Raw genomic sequence first — 21,239 nt, forward strand, 5'->3', positions numbered from 1 at the left:
CAGCCATATGGGAACACTTACAAATACCAGCCCGTGTAATCGTTTCCTTACATTCTTGCACGGAAGAAGAAAAACACATTATAGGGGTTCGTTTGATGCATGTCGATAGGCTGTTGCTCAACCTGTTGTTGGTGTTGAATGCAAGGCAGAAGAAGAATTTGTTGCTTGTTCTGATAATCATTCAGCCACAATTAGGTCAGCATCAACCGGTTTACATAACCGGTTTTATGTGAGCACACAACAGCTCTTGATGATGTACAGTAGAGATCAGGTCCCTATAGCGCTATAAAATCTGCAGCAGGACTCTCTAAGTAGCAGCACTGCACATGCACAATTATGTATCAGTATTTGGGTCATCTAGATGGGTTCATAAGGTTTTTGCACTTACATAAGAATATTACTTTTTTATAGAAATTGTATTAACATCTACTATAATATGAATCATTTTTGGTCTCAGAATTTTAAATTAAACACAAGTATAGGTTAGTACCCTCAATAATAAGATACACTTTCAGAGTAGTATCAGAAAGAAAAGAAAGCCCTGAAGGCATTTAAACGAGCTTCACATGGCTGTAAGGTAGACCAGAGAAAACCAGTCTATAGCTGGTAACTGTTCAACAATAGAGAAATGAAAGCACACCTTGGAGACACACCCAACCAGCAGCTTTCCCATATAGAATTAAAGGTGTCTCATTTACAAGTGGTGCTCAGTGTGGTCACATGGTCACCCGTCTCTACTTTCTGTAAAAGAAAGTCAACCCCACAAACCCACAGTTACAGAGATTCACTTCAGTGACATGTTTCAATGTTGTGTGCTGCTCACCTGAGTGAATGCACAGTAGAAAAAGCTGTCCTACTGGCTCTTCTTGATTCCTGCGGGGGCTCTGGCGGTGTGGCTCCGCGGGGAAATATAAGAGAGTAAAATGGCTCAAGGAAGTTGACTGTGGGAACTATACTCATGGTTTGAGAAGAAATACTATTTATATTCATGCAGGTAAGTGTTTTTTTTACTCTCCTTTGGTGTGTGTTGCTTTTAATCCTCACCTTATTGCGTTCTTTTTCTCTTCAGCTTGAGTGTTTTCTTCCTCCCACACATTTCCTAACCTCTCTTAGTGCCTCCTTTGTTTTCTGTCACATGTGTTTCTGTCTTTCCTTCTGTTCTCGGTGCAGAGGGTCAGTGGGGGCTGGACATGTGTGCTTCTAATTATCCGTCTGATAAAACTGACCTTTTTCCTGTGAACTTTGGGGCAGAGGGGGAGGCAGTGATTTCAGAGGAAAGCAGTGGCTCCTCCTGTTTGCATCTCAAAGGATGTGTGAATGCAGACAGGGTGAGCATGCAACACATCAGATTCACACAAGGATTCTAGATGGAGCGAGCCTAACCGCAACTAAGAGAAGAAGAGGAGGCCTAACAGATGAGTGCCTGATCTACAGCTGCTGACTTGCTATCATCTGAAATCAAAGATGGACCAAGATGGGAAGGCACCAAAGACTTTTGTGTCCACCTTACGATTTGCCCTCAAGCCTCAACCGAAGCATCAGAAAGAGAATGGACTGGGTAACATTAAGAGGAAGTTGGTGGGAAACAACAAACTGAGATTTTCATCTGCATCAGGTAAGGCCTTGAAAAAGATGTGAAATGTTAACTTTAGTGCATTTGAACTAAAAAATAGAACATGTCTCACCGGGTGCACCCCTTTTGTCTGTGTTTTAACTAAAACTGTCACAGAGCGCTGCAAAGGACAGGAAGAAGCTCTACTTTGTAAACTGTAGAGCTGTAGAGCTAAACAGCCCGCCACCCCCTCCCCTCATCCCCCTAATGTACACTCACACACACAGTCTGATGGCAGTCCTCCATCCACTGGCAGCCACCCATTTCCCACTCTGCTGGACATTCCAACACCAAAATAAACAACTGCAAATGCATTTTTTTAAAAACACGACATCAAATTCCCCACCGCTCACAGCTGTAACATGTGTTTATTACTCAAACAGCATATGAACTGAGACTCAGTGGAAGATAGTGATCTTCAAATACATTTTTGGCAACACACACACACACACACACACAAAACATGAGGCAGTGATTTAGGGTTTGATAAGATGCCCTGTTCTGATTGGGTCAGTGACAAGCAAAAATATGTGAAAACTAAACCCTTTGTCTTTCACCTTTTTCTTTGTAAAGATGCCAAACAGGCACAAGCTCAGAGTTTGGAAGCACCTCGCTTTGAAGAGCCACTCAGAGACTGTACTGTCTGTGCAGGAAGTGATGCTGCCTTTAAAGGTGTTATCACAGGGAGCCAACCGATGAGCATTTCCTGGCTATACAATGGTAAGTGACTGATTACATGTAGGAGATGTTGTACTTTATTCAAGTCCAGGTTATTGTAACTTTTACAGTAATCTTACTATATAAATTACAGTTATTTACTGTAATCTGGAATGCAGGAATTTGCTGTATTTTTATACAACATTGGTACAAACACTGGAAACGCACAAAATACTGCATGATCAGCCTTTTGAATTGATTGCTGATTGATAATTATTGACTTTATATACTGCTGTTCTGTGGAAAGTATTGAGCCACCCCTCGAAATAGGTGCAGTGATTTAGTGAAACATGCAAACATACAGTATACAGTAAGTAAGGGGAAAGTTTTCACTTTTATTCTTTAACACAGCATTCTTGTTATAGCTTTAAGCAGTCTTCAGGAATAGTTCTCCGGGCTTCCTGAAGGACATTCAAAGCTCTTCTTTGGATGTTGGCTGCCTTTTGTTCTGTTCTCTGTTAAGATGATGCCGCACTGCTACAATAATGTTGAGGTCCAGGCTCTGGGGAGACTGATAGACTGATGATCTATGATGAATAGTGTTCCATTGTGTGTTTTCTATTCAGCAAACCTTGGGGCCCTGTGTGGGCCATCATGGGCATGTTTGCTTGGCAGTGTGTTTGGGATCATTGTCACGCCAAAAAATGAAGTTGTCACCAATCAAGTGCTTTCTAGACGATATTGCATGATGGATCAAAATCTGATGGTACATTTCTGCATACATTATTCCATCAATTTTGACAGGATTTTCACCACTGCTGGCTGAAATGCAGCCCAAAACCACAGCAGAGCCTCAACCATGCTGTAGACACTCACAGTTGTATCTCTCTTCTTATCTCCATACATACTGACCATGCTTTGAACCAAACATTTCAAATTTGGATTCATCACTAGATAAGATTTCTTGATTTTGTGTCCATTTCTTGTGTAATTTGTGTAACTTCACAATTTGGCTTCTTGACAGCCACACTTCCACTGAGACCATGTCTGATGAGACATTAGTGAACACTAGGTGGATCATTTGAAAGGCGAGATGCCCTCTTCGGTCCTGTGCCGGGGCTTTGCTGGATTTTTTTCCCCCGAGAACTTGATTTGTAACATCCTTTTCATATGAGATGGATAGTTGTGTAGAATTGCCATTTCTTCTTTTCTATTCTTTTGAAAATGGTCAGGTGCAAGGACTTGACTGACTCAGTCGTGCAATGAGTCTCATGTCAGAAAAGCAAGTAAGTAAAAGATTTGAAAGACCTTCAGGAAGCCTGGAGAACTATTCCACAAGATCACTCTAGAAAACAATTTCAAGAAAATACAGCTTCTTGGAAGCAAAATATAAAGAAATGAGGGGTGGCTTGACACTTTTTCGCAGTACTGTATGACTCATGTAACAGCCGTGCATTTCACTAGAGTGGTTTGTCTAGAATTTCTGGTAAATCCCCCCAAAATCTAAGAAAACACCAGCAGACATAAAAAGCGAAAGTGATTTAGGCCCTGAAGAAGAGTCTACAGATTGGCTAGAAATATTAAGAAAGGAAAATACAACACTTATTTCAAATATCACCCAAAACAGAGAGGGATGGTCAGATAGAAGAACGACAGAGTTAGACAGTGGTACATAAACATGTGGGGAGTGAATTGTGTGGAGAAGAAAACCATCTCTTGGCATAAGTAAAGGGTAATTTGGAGTCACCTGATCCAGCTCTAACTGTAAGTTTTATCAACACGGAAAGTTTTGTGTCTAATCTTAAAAGTAGAGTGGGAGTTTGTCTCCTAAATGTGTCTCTGGCTCCCATTCTACTTTTGGAAACTCTAAGACCCACATGGAAGCCAGCAGTCTGAAAGCAGAGAGGTCTGTTGAGATAACATGATACTATGAGGTCTGTTAACTAAAGCAATTATATAATAATTAGTTCAAGCATTTCAGTACAACTGTAATAAAACCATACTTGTTCATGTTTAGGTGAGAAACTGCGTTCGAGTAACATTTCCTTCGAAAACGGTGCTGCATGTCTGAGCCTGACCCGGTGCTCACCTAAAAATGCCGGGAGGTACACCTGCATAGCTGAGAATCCTGCAGGAAAAAAGTCGAACACTGCTCTGTTACATGTCACAGGTAACATCAAGTCCAGTAAAGCCACTAATAATCAGCACAGCAGCATAGAAATGATCTGTTTACAGTGAGCCTGATTCACTCTGTTAACAATGAAACAGCAACAAAGGAAATTCCCGGAACAATCAACCGTGAGCTGCGCAGTGAGGTCACATTCAAGGCTGTGTCGCATGAAAACGCTGAATTGTTCCCAGTTTCGGCAGGGGCAAGGCAAAGCAGAGAAGAAAGGGACAATGGTAGGCTCAATGATGACCACTTGTTTAACTTCCTTAAAATCTTTTTAATGTTACACACGCATTAAAATTCCCAATTGTTCTGCTTTTATTCCTGCCATGAATGCTATTAATCCTGTGAAAATAATGCAAATTTATAGCAAATATGCTCATGATAATAGAGGGCAGGGAAGAGGAAACATGCATGCCGACAAAACAAACAAAATGTTGTGTGTTTGGTTTTTAAATTTCAGTTTTAAGCAGGCTGTAAGTAAGAACTGTTGCAGTCTATCCCATTTCTGGCATGTGCTTATTTACAACTATACAAAAAAATCTTGTTTGCCAGTTCAACCAAACATGACTGCTTCACTGCCATTGGTTAGTTCCTTTTTAAAATTCTCACATGATAGCACACCTGTAAATCCAATCTACTTCCTCAATCTCCACAGATTTTAGAGAAATCAGTCTTCAAAACCAGGTACCAACCAGTAAAGGTAGGAACCACATTATGTACTGAACAGCACTTAGCTCAGGCTTTATTATTATTTTTTTCTTGGACACAAACTAGCTCTGCTTTTCTTCAGGGCCTCCTGTGGAGTTTGTAGACCCACCAGAGCAGGTGGAGGTTCGAGTAGCTGAGCAGGCCCTACTGCGCTGCGAGTTCAAGTCCAGCTCTCTCCCTGTAGCTTCCTGCTGGATTTACAACAGGGATAAGGTAAGAATGTTAGACTGGTTGTTTTTTTTTTTTAACATTTTATCCATAATTTTACCTTAGTCTTAACTTACACTTCTGCCCGTCTCTGACTCCAGGCTATACTCGGAGGACAGCAGATGTCAGTCAGGACCACGCCAAATCATAGCAGCGTGCAGATTTTTCATGCTGATCCCAAGGACGCAGGCTCCTACACAGTCATTGTACGCAACAGAGCAGGCTCTGCTCAGCACACCATCTCTCTCAGTGTTGTAGGTGAGATAAATTCCTGACACGAATGCCCACAGAGAGACTTTGGATATTGGCAATTTCTCGAAAATGTTAAATTTCTCCTCAGACCGACCCAATCCGCCAGCATCCCAGCCTGTTGTTTCCCAGCTATCCACTCAGTCCCTGGTTCTGTCCTGGTCTGGCCCCAACTACGACGGCGGCACGACAATTTTGGGGTACATCTTGGAGGTCTGTGAGGAGGGCTCGGACAAATCTGAGAGCTGGACTGAATTAAGTCGTTGTAAGAACACATCCTACCACGTCCAGTCAGGACTGGAGCCTCTGGGACGTTACCGCTTCCGAATCAGGGCTTATAACTCTGCAGGAATCAGTGAACCGAGTCAGGAGTCTGGTTGTGTCAAGATGGCAACTGCCAGTGAGTACAATATCTGCATGATTTTTAGCAGAATTTGATTTTGTTTTTATTTCCTAAGTAGTATTTTGGTGGTACCGGTTGTGAGATGTCTTTTTTGTCATTTCTTTTATTTGTGTTAAAAGAGCAAAGGAAAGCGGAGCCTGAGTCATACGTCATTGTGACCCCTGACACCCAAAATAAAGTCAGGGACCACTACAACGTGCATGAGAAGCTGGGAGTGTAAGCATCTCTAACTGTGCATCCATATCTAAAACTTTTAGTCTTGAGGAATTAGAATCCTCCCTTAATGTTTTTGTTTTAAATGTTCACATTTCCAGAGGAAAATTTGGTGAGGTGTACCGGATAACCCAAAAAGAGATGGGTCAGGAGTGTGCGGGGAAGTTCTACAGAGCTCGGACCATGAAAGAGAGGAAAGCGGCTCGCAAAGAGATTGAACTAATGAACAAGCTTCACCATCCAAAACTCGTGCAGTGTCTGGCTGCATATGATAGTCGTTCAGAGATGGTCATGGTCATGGAGTAGTAAGTCATCTTAGTTTAGTAAAAGCAAACCTTTCTATTGTAGTGGGTACACTCCATTTAAAGATATCACTAGGGGATTTGTGGTGGTAGAAGGTCTTTATACGAGAGGTTAAATGCATTACATCTATTAGAAGTTCAGATTTGATGGTCACATACCATTGCATGCCCCTGAATGGTTATTTGCCTGCCTAGCATCGCAGGTGGAGAGCTCTTTGAACGCATCGTGGATGAAAACTTTGAGCACACAGAGCCCACCAGTGCCCGCTACATGCAGCAGATCCTGGAGGGCATGCAGTATGTTCACAAACAGAATATCATTCATCTGGACCTCAAACCAGAGAACATCGTCTGTGTGGATACAACTGGTACCCGCATCAAAATCATCGACTTTGGTTTGGCTACTGAACTGGGTGAGTTTGATACTAGATTTTGAAATGTCCTACTAGGTACAGAAAGAAAAAAAACTTGCATAACTGGTTGGTATATCATTATCAGTGCACAGTTCAAAAGGGGAAGGCCTTGTTTATACTCTTAAGACACATATTGCACATAGTGCTGAAGACCAGACCAGATGTTTCAATTTGGATGAAAGAATGCCACCGCTAAAGGTTTTTCATCATTCCTGACAGAGTTTTCTACTCATAAATGTATCTTCGTACGCTTTCAACCTCTTGAACTTTGCCATTTTTGAGTTTGAAAACGCAAGAAGAATAACACAGCATGCATGCATGAAGATAACATCAGGGAGTGTCTAAATTCCTAGAGATCTACAATGCATGTCACATCCCTACAGGTCTTTAAATAGATAATTACCGAGCTGCTACTTTAACTCAGTAAAGGTATCAAGGCATGTGGAGCGAATTCATGCGGGAAATTTCAGCGTTTTTCTCCAGATGCAGCAGCTCCAGAGTGGGTGGTCTGTTTAGAGGTGATTAGAGCCTTCTGTAAATAAGTTAAAAGAAACAAATATCATCTGCAGCTCTGTCGATGTAGCTCAGGAGGTAGAGCAGGTCATCTTCTAATCGTAAGATAAATTTGAGAGTGACATTCTGAAAATCTCTTGTCTTCTTCAGAGGAGGGTAAGTCGCTGATGGTGATGCATGGCACGCCGGAGTTTGTGGCCCCTGAGGTTATCAGCTATGAGCCTGTGGGCCTGGAAACTGATATGTGGAGCATTGGAGTTATCTGCTTCATCTTGTAAGTAAAACTGCAGTGAACCACAATAACAGACTTGGACGCAGAACACCGATTTTATGTTTGTGTCAGTTAAATTTATTTCAAAGGGACAATGTACACATGTTCCTGGCATCCTGGTGCCGTTATACATTCTTCTACAATTGAGTCTAGTGGCATCAGTGAGCCATCTACTGTTGCTTCCTTGGTGTGAGCCCAACAAGAATGAATGGAAAAACGATATGAATGTATCTGCCTTGAAGCAGATGAGCTACAGTGGCAGAAAACAACACTGAGTACCATTCCTACCAGCTAAGTGCAAAAAACCTGAGGTACAATTTGCACAGTGTCACCAAAAAATTAGAAAAACATTGCCTGATGCGATCTTATTTTTTACTGCAACATTCACATGAAAGTATTGATCCATCCTGTCTTGTATCAATACATCAGGCTGGTGCTGTGATAGTGTGGAGGGCGCCTTCATACCAACTGCACATCACAGTCTACCCATTACTTCAGATGTTCATCCTTCACACCCTGAATAAACCTGAAACTGGTTCCTTGAACAAGACGATGAGCTCATTGTACTCAAACGGCCTCCATAGCCACCAGATCTCAATTCAATAGAGCACCTTGTGTTGGAAGAGTAAAGTTACATCACGGATGTGCAGCCAACAAATCTACAGAAACTCTGTGATGCTGTCATGTCAATATGGACCAAGATCTGAGGAATATTTCCAACACCTTGTTGAATGTATGCCTCAAAGAATTAGGGAAGCTCTGCAGGCAGAAGGGGGTGCAACAATATAATACAATTTTTGGGTAATGGAGCCTCAAATGAGGATGTGTAATTTCTGTGGGAGCTTATTTGCTTTCATAATGTTTATCCTTGTCTAGACTCAGTGGAGAATCACCCTTCCAGGGAAACAGCGATGCTGAAACTCTTGCTCTCGTCACTGCTGCCAGCTACGAATTTGACCCAGAGAGTTTTGAGGACATCTCTGACCAAGCTAAAGACTTTATCAGTTCCCTGCTGCAAAAGGACCGGAGGTTTGAATGCCTTTGCCTTTCCCCATCAGAAACATCCATTTGTAGTTCAATAAATTAAGTACTACTAAACCGTCTGACCAACTGTGAATATGAATATCACAGACATTTCAGCAACCACATACACTTGCTCCTTTATCTCCATCCACTTCGACTCTAGACGCAGGCTGTCATGTACCGAGGCGCTTGCCCATAGTTGGATGGCCTCTTTCACCCCTCTAAACCGCAGGCCCACCAAGTCCCTCAATAAGGAGAAGATGAGGCATTTTCTAGCCAAGCGCAAGTGGAAGGTACCTGTTTTTTTTGGGTTTGTTTTTTTTCGTTTTTGTATTTTTTTTAAGTACTCCTATCAGTTCTCAATAATCTCAATGCATGTTTTCAAAAGGTTTGGTCAACCAATTCTATTTTTCCTTTTAAACTTCTAGAAAACTGGCAAGGCTGTTTTGGCCCTAAAGCGAATGGCTAACCTCACCAGCAGCCCAGTCTCTGCTGGCAACTCAGAGGGTAAGACGGATAAAGGGACACACACATACACACAATAGCCACCCATGTCCTAGATCTACATGGATGTGACAGATGAGTTGCTGTTTCAGACTGTCACTTCAAGTTTAGCCTCTTATGATCAGTAAAGCCTTGTTTCCTTGTTATTCATCGACATCATCCGCACTCTCATGTAGAGCCAAGCTGGAGCCAAGAGGCAGAGGAGGCCATCCGGTCGCTGGATAACCAGCTCCAGATTGAGCCTCATTTCCAACAGGCCCTGAAGGACGTTACCCTCCCTGTAGGAGCAGCTGCTCAGCTGACATGTGTTATCAATGGTAGAGTAACAGATTAACACATGTACAAAGAACAACGTAGGCCTACAATCAATATATGTAGTCATTTATTTTTAAACATGTACATTTCTCAATTATTAGAAAAATACCTCAGTCATCACAATTCATTAGCACAAACAATAAATTAATCTGCTCTCTGTATTTGAGGATTTTTTGTCTTGTTTTGTATTCTTTTGGTGTAAATTTATATTTTTCCAATCCTAGGGTATCCGCAGCCAGAGGTGAAATGGCTTCACGATGAGAAGCCGGTGCCTGAATCTCGCAGAGCGACCATAGAGCATCATGGAGAGGGGCTCTGTTCTCTGGTTCTGGCTGATTTGAAGTTTTCTGACTCTGGGGTGTATGTATGCATGGCCAGAAACAAACTGGGGGAAGCAATGTGCTCTGCCAAACTGAAAGTGCGACTGTAACAACTTTTCTTCATTGCAAAAAGGACCAAGCTGAATTTTTGTCTTGTCGGCATATGAATGGACAGTCACGACCTCCTGATTTCACGTAATTTCAACGCAAATACACGTGTGTTACCTTGTCTGCTGGATAAGTTTAGTACAGATGCCAAAGTAGTTAGTAGTGCACTCAGAAAATCTGTATTTATGTGTTCAGCTACTAATGCACAAGGTGTTGTACTGATAGGTTATGTTTGTCTTTCTCCTGTGACTGTAATCACATAAAAACATGTACATTTAAACAATATTTAGCTGTGTAAAATGTATTAAACACTGAAGATTTAAAAAGCAGACTTTTTCAGAAATAAATGTTCTAAAATAATTCATGAATGTAAGTTTTTCACATTCAAAGGATGTATGCATTGATTATCCAACATTAAAGTGTTCGACAGACGAAGCGATAAACGTCAATTATGTTACAAACCAATGTTCTGATAGGAAAACGTTGGTCTTGGCTTTCATGTAGCTACTTTTACTCATACTACCTACCCAAAATATTCTTGCAGACCAACACACCTTCCTCCTGGCACTCCCCAATGGCAGTGGTCTGCCCAAAAGGACAATGTGCGCCACAATACCTCCCCTTACATTGGAAGCAAAAGCAACACTCATCAGGTAGTTACTGACCTACAGATGCCAAAACGTGCAACCGACAGTACACCCTGTAGATAACCTTTATCTATGCCAGATCTGTCAGTGGGAATCTGTGCAGCATTCGGCAGCTAGCTTAAATGTTGTCTAATTGGTATTGATGCAAGCGTCTGTGTGTGACAAGAGCTTTAAAACCTACACCTTGAAAATTGAGAGATTTGTTATGGGTTGATAACATTTCATTTAATGTTTTATGCAAATTTATATAGCAGTCAAAAAAGTAAAGACATTTAAAACTAAATTAAAATATACATTTTCTCTGACATCACAGAACAAGCCATGTAATATGTAGTGTTGCTAAAACAGCAAAGTATTTATTTGTTATGTAAATGCACATTTACAGCCATTAGTTATTATTAAAATGTTAACTTTGCTGCTTCCTGGAGGCTTAAGGGTGAAAAAATGGCTGAAACAAGCTTCTATAACCTTGCTTCCCCCACTGAGACCAAATGTGTAGTCCTATGCATTTCAGATGTCCTCCTTCATCAGTCTGCACAGCAATCCTTCAGGTTTATATCCTCAGAAATGTTTATAGTGCCCATTGTATTTATTTCACTAAATATAATTGCTCTTCAGATTGACAAAAATTCCTAAATATACAAAACCTCAAAGATGAATCATTTAATAACATGGACAGAGAAAACAGTTACAGTTACATAGTATCATTAACTCATTTCCCCTTATGTTTCTTTGTTCTTTAAAGAAAAAAAGGAAACAAAATAAAAATAATTAATAGAAAGTGGACAAATCCTGCAAAGTGTCAGCTGAAGTGCCCCAAATTTTTTGAATTTGCTGAGAAAGACTAATGCAAGATTGCAGTCGGTGTGTCGGTAAACCATGCCGGTCAATTTAAAAAAATAAAATAAAATTTGGGATGAAAAGAGGCCATCAGTTAAGATCACACCTAACACAACAAGTGTTCGATAATAATCCCAAACAGGAATTTTAGACTAAAAATTCCAGAAGCCGTCTGTTAGGGATGTTTGTGGAGTCTTTACATCTTTAAAGTAAGCATCACTGAAATAAAACTAGAGTTTAAAAACTTGTGGATACTCAATCAGGCACTGAGTCTTGGTCAAAGAAGTGAGGGAGCTTCTTGGGTTTTCCCTGTGACCACCCACACTCCTTTCTAAGGCAGCGTATTCCTTACGAGGACCATTTGTCCACATGTCTCTGGCCTGGCACATGCTTACAAAGTCACAGCTGATGTGACGTAGCGACCCCGAATATGATTCTAATGTCCTTCATGCTTCTGCTGAATTCTCTTCTGAAGAAGATTCCAAGCTTTCAGCACCTTTTAAATGAGAAGAGGAGTAAAAATTAATGCAAAATCTGTTTTTCCTCATAAAGCAGTCACGTGGACTTCATGCTGAAAGGATAAGGTGTGTTTAACCTGCTTCCGAGTGACCTCTGGCTCCCACAGTGTGCTGAGTACCACATTAGCATGCTCTACTTGTTTGCTGTTGGACCACTGGCTCTGCAGCCTGCGAAGGGCATCTTCTGTGGTCACCCCATCCCGCTCCGTTATCCTCAACACCGCCTGAGAAAAGACGGGAATTAAGAGAAGGGGGGAGACGTGTTAGGTAGAGTTTTCAAATTATACTTTGGCGCCCCCCAGTGGATATACTAAAGAAAACAGTATATCAGTTTTGTTTTTTGTTTTTTAAACACAGGCCTTACACAATAAAAATATTTACCTTCAATTAAAAATTTGGCTTTAGGATTTGTAGGAGTTATAGAAACAAAAAACGGATGTGACGAACTGCAAAGAAAACTTTGCAGAGGACAATTTCATTACCTCCTCCTCTGGGATGATGGTGACCCAGACCTCGTGGACCAAGTTTTGCCATTTGGCCTCCAGAAGAACTGCTGCATCCACCACACACACCTGCTTATCTGCAAAGAGCAAAGAATCACATTAACTTTAGAAACTAAACACAACAGGAAGAAGAAATATGCTTCCCCACTTTAAATGTTCACTACACTCAGCTATTTCAGCCATTTACCGAGTTTCAAAAATAAGTTTTTACTCACTCACAAGTTCACTTGTTTAAGAATTTACGAAGCTTAAATATTTGAACAAGTACACAATCTTTCCACTAATCCTTACACTGCAGATGTAACTTACTAAAAGTCCAATTGTCACTCAGTTGAATTAATCACAACCCCTGTTAAAAATTAACAGACGAAAAAACAGCATCATATTTGCAAGGCCAATTAAATGATTACTGACATATTCTGTATATATCTGATGAACTACCAAAAAAAGTAAAATGCCCCCTAAATGCATTTATATTTAAGAAATGAATGCACGGCAACAATGTTTAGTTGCCAGTTATTACATTTAATTTCATACTATACCTTCGTCTCTGGCTTGGTTGATTCTCTTTTGCACTAGAAGTGCAATTTCAGGCCACACAATGTCTGTTAGGGCTTTTAATCGCACCTGTTGGGGAAAAAAAAAACAACCCCATCTCTGGTAAGTTTCTGAGAGAAACCTGACATGTTACCTGCAATTCTGCAAAGTGCTGAAATATTATCCAATAAATAAATATTATCCATACTACCTGATTTCCAAAGACTTTTCTTCCTAAAGCACGCCTGTTGATGGTTTTATCTTCACTTAGAATATCTAAAAGTGGAAAAGACACTTATTATTGCACAGTTTTACACAACATACAGTTTAACACTGACAGGAAAACATCTTGTTTAATGTCAGTATACTAAATTCTTGTGTTGTGCAGAGTCCATATTGACATGACAGCACTCTGGTCATTCTCCTCTGAATGCAAAACAAGTTAACATGACAAAATAAATAACTTGCTGCCAGTTGTGTGACTCACTACATACCAGTGTTAACAAAAAACTGAACAGGATTCAAAACGCTCATCAATCAAAAAGTGATCGTGACAGAGAGCTCATCAGTGGTCACCAACGCAAGCCAAAAATAAATAAATAAAAAAAAAAATCAGGAGTCAGCTTTCATCAAAATCAAATCAGTGACATCATGACTCTGACCTTTGCTGACTACAGTGTGTGCATTATAGCAATCAGTAAAATGAAAGCAAAAACGCAAAGTCTTATCGTCTTTTTTTCCAATCAAGAACAGATCAACTGTATCACAAACACTACGGTCTGACCCTTCCACTAAGATACCCTCAAGTGAAGGTGTCCCTACCTGAACCAAATTCTTCGAGCACTCTGTGGTAGGCCGCTGCATCAGGTTGGTACACCTCATGGCCTAGTTTGTCGCAGTCAATCCAAACTGCACCAAAGGCCTCCAGCTGCTTAGCGATAGCGCTCTTTCCACTGCCGCTGCCCCCTGTCAGACCAATCACATATGGAAGAGGAGGAAGGTGGGAGTTGTCCTGGGATAGAGGAGACAGGAAATGAAGGGTTTAGAATGTGCAAATAAAATGAGAAAAATCAGCTCCTAAAACAAGTTATACTCATCACTGAAAAAAATAATCTATAATACCAGAGATGAACAAGGCAAACCAAATGCACTCATTTGTGAGCTTGATGATACAATTTCCTGAACATAATATATTTCACTGCTCATTTCTAACTGTCAATAAATGTGTGAACATATCACCTTCAATATAAAACATTAATGATACCCACAAAATACTTTAAAAGATGCTTTGTGTAATATCCACAGATTTTCCCACCCATATCACGCAATTCCTGCTACAACAGTTAAAAGGTCGACGCCGTCACACTGTTCTTCACCAGCCAGTTGGGTTTAACTCTGCTTCTTTGAGTGATTAAAAAGACGCTTCAGAGCACATTCTCACAACTTTTACTAGTCGTGACTGAAAGCTGAACTTCTTTCAAAAGGAACTTCATGTAATAGGAATGAGCTCAACCAACACTGGTGGGCGTTGTCCAGTTATAACGCCTTTTGTTTACCAAATCAATAAAAGATTACGAGATGTTCTTTTATAGGCTTGCACTTCTGTGCACTGCAAAAAAACAAACAAAAACAAAACCTGAATCAAGGGTAGCATGCCTGTGATACACCTTTGATGGGAGCAGAACCCCATTAATGCCCTAGTTTGGAAAAAAATAAAATAAATATGGTGATAAGAGACAGTTTTATTATAACTGCAGCTAACTGGTCCTTCAATTATACTGAAGTTTTTTCAGTGTGTTTGGACTCGCTGTTTTTGCACCTAAATTCTAAAAATACACACTCCTAACAAACCTACTTTGGGTGGTGTAAGCAGCGTCCCCAGGAGACGAGCACGCAGACTGGAGGAGCTGATCTTCTCCTCCTCTATCTCTGTGTGGTGGGCATCCTTGAGCAACTGGATCTCATGAAGGACAAGAGCTGGAAGACCCTGATTTAGAAAGTGGAAAGAACAAAATATGAAATATCACATCCTGCAGTAGAAATGAGACAATCAGAAAATGGAAGCAAGTAAAAATCCTGTAGCCCTTAATATGTACTGTCCTACTTTGAGGTGAATTTACAAGAGTTGAGTAGTAAGCCTGTTAAGTGCGTTACATGACAAAGCCTCTATAATACAGTATAATACTCTATTGACGGCACTCATTGGACTGACCCATACTCTGAATAATGAAAGTCCAAAGAACTCAGTGAAGATCTATGAAGGAGATTTGTGGATGCAAGCTTGGAAGGTCTCTTGTTGCCCTTTCATCACATTAAAACTGGTCTTGGAATAGATAAAGCAGGCTAACATTAACCCTCTGAAATGTCATTGCCAAAGCCCAGACTTGAACCCTATTGTAAATTATTTTTTGACTACGCTTAGAAGCAGAGCCTGTGTCAGGAAACCAACCGATTTAAATGAACTGTATCGAATCTGCCAAGAGGACCAGTCAAATATCCAGCCTGAAGCTTGCTGATTGCTACCAAAAACATTTGGCTGAGATGGAACTTTTGACCAGAACTATTAATAAATATGTCTGAATAATTTAGCAGTATCAAAAGGGCCTTTGTGGGAATTTTATTTTTTTTAATAGAAGGAATGGAGAGCTATCTGCTATTCGGAAAGTAGAAGAAAAAAAAACAAATGCTACACATGCACACACACACCTGTTTACAAAAAAATCTTCAAGTTTCAACACAAAACAGTATTTACTGTCAATTTCCTGACTTACATTTTCAATGCGTTTCTTGTTCACAGCCTCCCCACCCTTTCTAGTCTCCTCGCTGACCACAATGCACTCCAGCAGGGGGTCAACTATAGACACTCCAAAGGGGTCATCAAGAGGCACAACCTCCACCTGCAGTGAGGGCTTGACGTCTTGGAGGAACTCCTGTAGTCTCTGGACCCGAACAGAGTAGGGCTCGATCAGCTCCTTTAGCACTTTTTCTGAAACCAGGAGGAAAACAATGTCAGGTGGATTTTAACATATGACTGAAATACGAGATGTCAGTCTCAGAAACACACCTACTCACTTTTAAGCATTGCATGGTCACACAAGCCAATCAGGAACCTTCTATTGGCCAGCAGGCAAGAGATACTAAGTAGAGTCTTGTGGGCCCCATGGAGTCGATCAAATGTCCCTCCTACCACCACGTCATTGTAAGTCTGCAGCGGCTCTGCCTTTTCTTGCTGTGCTTCTGGCACATCCTCCTCCTGCAATTTCATTAGCTCTGGGTGAAGCAGCACTGAAGGCAGCCCAGGTCTACAGGCATAGCAGTGGCCGGTGTAACTCTGCAAGCACTGAGTGACCTGATGGGTCTGACCGGGGTCCTGGAGAGCAAAGTCTGTTAGCACCACCTCCGGTGAGTTAGACAGAGCCTGTGGTGTGGGAAAGGGCCCGTTTGGGGTCGTGGCTCCGCTGCATGCGACTGACTGAGTGCGAACATTAGTCAGCAAAACGCAAACATCCAAGTGCCCGCACACATCAGCTGCATTACTGTACAGGCGGGTAATGAGATTAGACAGGTCCACTGCTGGTGGAATGAAAACTGGCCGAGGCTGGCTCCCACTTCCCAGATTCAACCCAGGATGGAGGTGGACATAGAGCGTACGCTCGACTCGCTGAGCAGCTGAGCTGAGCACCGGAGCAATGCGTAACGGAAGGGTGTGGAGAGGAGACGTCAGGACAAGGATGCCTGTGCTGAACATGGACATGTTACCTGCGGATGTCACAGAGATTCACAGTCCTAGGGAAGTCACTGGATTGGGGTTGGCTAAACACTGAAAGGGATGGAAAGAGAAAGACAGTTAAAAAAAAATCTGTCTGAGACTGTAAAGTAAAAATGCCATGTTATAATTAAATTACAGCAAAAATAATAATAATAAAAAAATAAAAAATTCAAGCTATAGTACACTTACACCAATATATGATTAATCCTTGTTTCCTCATCAGTTGATACACTTATGGTATCAATTTAAAAATCCTACTTTGTGAAGAAAGTTGGGTGTCTAAGTCGTCCACTCACCAAGCAAGGTGACAACAAAAGCCTTTTAAGGCTGTGAGGTAACCATAATCGTCACTCTCTTCCAAATTGATGTTTTAAACATTGGTACTAGTGTAAGAGACAGGGCGCATTTAAAATCATAAAATAACTTATGGTTTTGTTCTCCGAAAAGTTGGGCATAACACTGACCACGACCTACATCAAAACATGAAATAAATAGAATACCTCAATTAAAATAAATATGCAAAGTCCAAATAGCTCAGTTAGGGAGTTAGCTTATACAAAAGCAGCAGCACAGTTAACCTTTTATCCATTGAAAGCTTAACTGGACAGCACAGTTTCTGTCATTTTTCAGGCTGCTTAAGGAACAAAAATGACTGGGTTTGCATCAGAAGTTGGCATGGGTAGTTTCTGCCTATGCAGCTACCCTTAGAAAAACTTGGAAACCATTCTAATAGAAATCAAACCACGTTTTTATTGAGATATACTGAGAAGCCAAAACTCGTCATTAAGGGTTCAGAGGAGGTTGTCAAATGCCATCTTTATTGGGGAAAGATTTCAATTGAAAACAGGAGAAAAAAGTAAAAATAAAGTTAAAAAAAAAAAAACCTCAAAGAATGCAAGTTTAAATGTAACAACAGATTCAATAAACCGATCCACAAGGCCTGTAACACTGTGGGTGTGGAGCTTGATTCTTTGACAGAGGTCTCAGAAAGGAAGCTACTGTCCAAGTTATGATCAGTACTGGACAATCCTTCACACCCTCTCCATCTAATGCTGTCACCACAGAAGCATGTTTTGCAAAAGACACCACAGAACATATCTACCTGTGACCATCAAACTTTACAACTCCCCCTTATGACACCTGGATAGTTTTTACTTGTACTATCTTGTTTAAAGTGTACATTTTGCTTTTAATAGTTCATAAATTTTATGAAAGTCAGCATTTACAACAAAACAATACAATCCTCTGATAATTAAGTAAAAATGTACCAGGCAAGGCTTCCTTTATATGGCCTTGTGTCAGATGTTAGAGAAAGACTGGTGCTGAGGGTGGTCCTCTTAGCAGTCCTTTACATCTTTAGACAATGTTGACACTATTTGTGTCCCATTTGTTGTTGCTGTAAGCATGTTGGATGGCTTGGAATTACTGATACATGCTATGGCTAAAAATTGGGGAGCAGTCAGACAGTGTTTCAACTGCAGATAACATTATCAACACCCGTGCTATGTCCTCGGTTGTGTTTACCTGGTGCAATGAGTTGCAATAATGGAATGATTTACAAGCTCTGACAAGAGTTACTTAAAAACCCTCACTTCAGTTGAGGCTGCTTCTCAGCAGTTACTCTGTAACAGTTTAAAACTGAGACATTGTGTCTGTGCAACAAATCCCATTTGGGTCAACAGCCAAAGCTGCTGGTGATCATTGCACCCACAAGCGACATGACTAGACAGACAATGAACCACCTCCAGAAAGTGACCGATCACACAAGGCACTAATACACAGTTTCTAACACTTGTTTCTGGTTATAATCCTTCCACACAGGTACATTACACTTCCTACGCCGACTGCTGACTTTAAGATCTTCATCAGTTGGATCTGAAATCTTGTTGTCTGCTTTTTTCCTGTGGCCTCAAACCTTCCTATTGCCTCAGTGATTGGGGTTTGCAGTTGGGGGGAACCTTTGAGTTGAATACGCATATGTGGTGTGGCAAGCTTCTTTAAGAGCTCAGTGAGAAAGACTGATGATTGATAATTCCGTTCTTGAATTCAGGGTGCTGAGCTGTGAAAAAGGTGTAGCCATTCAGGATGGTAATGTCAAGTTGTACCACACTTGCAGGTGTACGTGCCAACCATCTGGTCCATGGTATCTATACTTCCTTTGGCTTGTTGTAGAATGTGATAAATTATATGTTTCCCCCTCCCCTTTCTGGTATTTTAATCCAACACTTTGTTACAATACATTGTGCTGAGGAGTACAACAGTCGCCCTTTTCTTTCTGACATAGCCGACTATGGTAAGGCTGCCATTGAATCCAACCTCTGTGTTGTAAACTTCCCAGGATGAGGAAGGATGGAAAGATGTCTGCCTTGTCCTATTGTAGTTCCCACAATTGTGTCTCCAGTAGACACTGTGCAAGAGGCACACTGGAGAAAAAGTCATCTGTAGTGAAGTTGTGTCTTGTGTTTCTGAGTCTACTCCACAACCCGTGGACAACGTTTTCCCTCAGCTTTTTCTGCACTTCTTTCACCATGTAAATTATTCCAAATATTATATTGCAGATGTCGGCATCACAAATGCAAAAGATTTTCAGGCCATACTTGACGGGCTTGTTTGGCATCTATTATGGAAATTTTGTCTCCCCCTGAATGCCACAAGTTGACCATCTAGGGTGGCACAATCACTGGTGATGAACACTGTCTGAATGATGAATGAATACCGTTTGTTAATTCTTGCTGTGAAAAATAATCTTCCTAAGTGGTCATACTCTAGCGGCCCACGAAAATATATATTCCTGACAGTAACAGTTGATAACAATCAAAAGATTCCATTAAAATTCCATTGGAAATGAATGCAGATCATTTTTGAATCACTTATGGAAGTTTGGAGTAGTAATACAACAATGACAATTTTGTAAAAATGTTTAAAAGGCCATTTAAAAATGTAAATGGCATGACATTAAAAACATGTTTTTGAGGAATAGCTGGAACATGGAATGCAAACAACTTGTCATTAATTAGATATTGCAAGAAAACATCCTGACCGGGTCATTTGTGACCCACTAATGCATCTAAGGCTTAAAGTTGTTCTATGTTAAGCCAATGTGACTGCAGCGAGCTGGCTACAGCAACTGTCTGAGGTTATTTTCTATCTGTATATAGTTGGATTTGTGATTAACTTCTGTTAATCACAAGTCCAATCTGTGTTCGAAGCTAGCTAGCTAGATGCAACACTATAGCAGCACAGGCTGCAAAAAGTGGCAGAAAAGCAGGATAAATATAAAATACCTACGCTTTCACCATATTAGTAATGGCAACCATACTCTGCACGATCCTAAGATATCGCAATAGCAACTATGTTTTTCCAGACGTTTGGTACGGCCTGTACATGCAGCCAGAGCCAAAAAAAACCAAAAACGTTCCCAACTGACAGTCAGGCTGACTGTCTTAACAGCAGCTTACCTGTAGGTAGCAGATCTAAAGCGCTGTGAAGAGCGTCAGAGTCGAGCCGTACTGATGTGGAGCCGCATATTTACTGGAGAGCTCGTTTATCTGTCACTTTTAAACGAAAAGCTGCCTATTCCCGTTCAGCCCTGTGCAAACTGCTAAGAACCCACTAGTGGAAGTCACTCGCACGTGAACGGGATTTTGTAATCACGTGATAGCTCCTGGCCACTTGATTGGATGAAGAGCTACAGAGCCGTTGAAAAGAAGCCGCGGTCAAGTGACCAAGGAAACGATTTTTTTCAGCCGTGAACTCTAAAAAATTAAAGGTATTTCACTGCTTTAGGTATTTATTTATTTTAAAAAAAATTATTATAAATTTATTATATAAATTTTTATAAATTTATTATAAAACATGTTTTATTTTTATTTTAAATTGTAATATTTATTTATTTAAATAATTACAAAAACTTTTTTTAATTAAAAAAATGCTTTTTAAATGTTTTAATATTTATTACATTTTCAATCGATTTCCTCGTTTTAGTTTTTTTATTGGTTGGTTTTGTTTTTGTTCTGTTTTGGTTATCTCAAGTGTCACTTTTGGTCTTTTTAAATTATTATTATAAAACCCTAAAATCAGGGTCAATATATAAGAATCTTAAAGTAAGTATAATAATACAAAGGCAACAGTTTGTCAAGGTGTCCTGTCTCACATGCTTAAATACAAAGGGAAGATTTGAATTCCAAATGTGACCAAAGTGAAAAAGACTTTATTTTATCTTAGTCTTGTAACTAGATTATATTATTGTTTGGGTTTCATTTTTTCCCCCCAGAAATTTAGTTTGAATTTGTCTTTTGTTTAAACCTAATTTTACTTTTTAGTTTAGCTTTAGTTTGCTATAAACAGTAGTAACATATTCTGTGGATGTAATATATTGTGTTAAACAGTGTGGAAAGTAACTTAATCTCAGAGGGAAATGATGTCAAGCTTCTT

The 21,239-nt window shown here is 40.4% G+C and overlaps 2 protein-coding genes across 2 annotated transcripts; one reads left to right on the forward strand and one right to left on the reverse strand.

The window, feature by feature from the left end:
- The first annotated feature begins 869 nt into the window (after positions 1-869).
- Positions 870-10,841, forward strand: LOC146381508 (myosin light chain kinase, smooth muscle-like). Its single transcript, XM_084937584.1, has 18 exons — positions 870-994; positions 1,252-1,615; positions 2,186-2,332; positions 4,287-4,439; positions 4,538-4,672; positions 5,098-5,142; positions 5,233-5,363; positions 5,459-5,615; positions 5,698-6,006; positions 6,129-6,225; positions 6,324-6,527; positions 6,720-6,937; positions 7,601-7,724; positions 8,598-8,750; positions 8,908-9,037; positions 9,173-9,251; positions 9,425-9,565; positions 9,788-10,841. The coding sequence occupies exons 2-18, from the start codon at positions 1,465-1,467 to the stop codon at positions 9,991-9,993; spliced, it is 2,580 nt and encodes an 859-aa protein (XP_084793710.1). The 5' UTR covers positions 870-994; positions 1,252-1,464; the 3' UTR covers positions 9,994-10,841.
- Positions 10,842-11,285: 444 nt separating this feature from the next.
- Positions 11,286-20,444, reverse strand: coasy (CoA synthase). The gene is made up of 10 exons (XM_084937585.1): positions 20,264-20,444; positions 16,109-16,856; positions 15,808-16,022; positions 14,892-15,023; positions 13,859-14,048; positions 13,248-13,312; positions 13,042-13,126; positions 12,479-12,576; positions 12,074-12,220; positions 11,286-11,974 (listed from the first exon to the last, which is right to left on the reverse strand). Exons 2-10 carry the CDS (start codon positions 16,788-16,790, stop codon positions 11,915-11,917), a joined length of 1,674 nt encoding a protein of 557 aa, XP_084793711.1. The 5' UTR covers positions 16,791-16,856; positions 20,264-20,444; the 3' UTR covers positions 11,286-11,914.
- Positions 20,445-21,239: the final 795 nt, after the last annotated feature.

Source organism: Perissodus microlepis, chromosome 8, assembly GCF_051167445.1.
Source record: "Perissodus microlepis isolate ML-2025 ecotype Zambia chromosome 8, ASM5116744v1, whole genome shotgun sequence".
NCBI classification, from domain to species: Eukaryota; Metazoa; Chordata; class Actinopteri; order Cichliformes; family Cichlidae; genus Perissodus; species Perissodus microlepis.

What these genes read in the sequence shown, in the direction of transcription:
- LOC146381508 (XM_084937584.1), top strand. Translation starts at nt 1,465, where the DNA reads ATGGACCAAGATGGGAAGGCACCAAAGACTTTTGTGTCCACCTTACGA. An exon ending in CATTTCCTGGCTATACAATG is followed by an intron (nt 2,333 to 4,286) that starts GTAAGTGACTGA and finishes GTTCATGTTTAG; the next exon opens with GTGAGAAACTGCGTTCGAGT. An exon ending in CATCTCTCTCAGTGTTGTAG is followed by an intron (nt 5,616 to 5,697) that starts GTGAGATAAATT and finishes ATTTCTCCTCAG; the next exon opens with ACCGACCCAATCCGCCAGCA.
- coasy (XM_084937585.1), bottom strand. Translation starts at nt 16,790, where the DNA reads ATGTCCATGTTCAGCACAGGCATCCTTGTCCTGACGTCTCCTCTCCAC. An exon ending in TGACCATGCAATGCTTAAAA is followed by an intron (nt 16,023 to 16,108) that starts GTGAGTAGGTGT and finishes TCCTGGTTTCAG; the next exon opens with AAAAAGTGCTAAAGGAGCTG. An exon ending in GAAAAGTCTTTGGAAATCAG is followed by an intron (nt 13,127 to 13,247) that starts GTAGTATGGATA and finishes TTTCCCCAACAG; the next exon opens with GTGCGATTAAAAGCCCTAAC.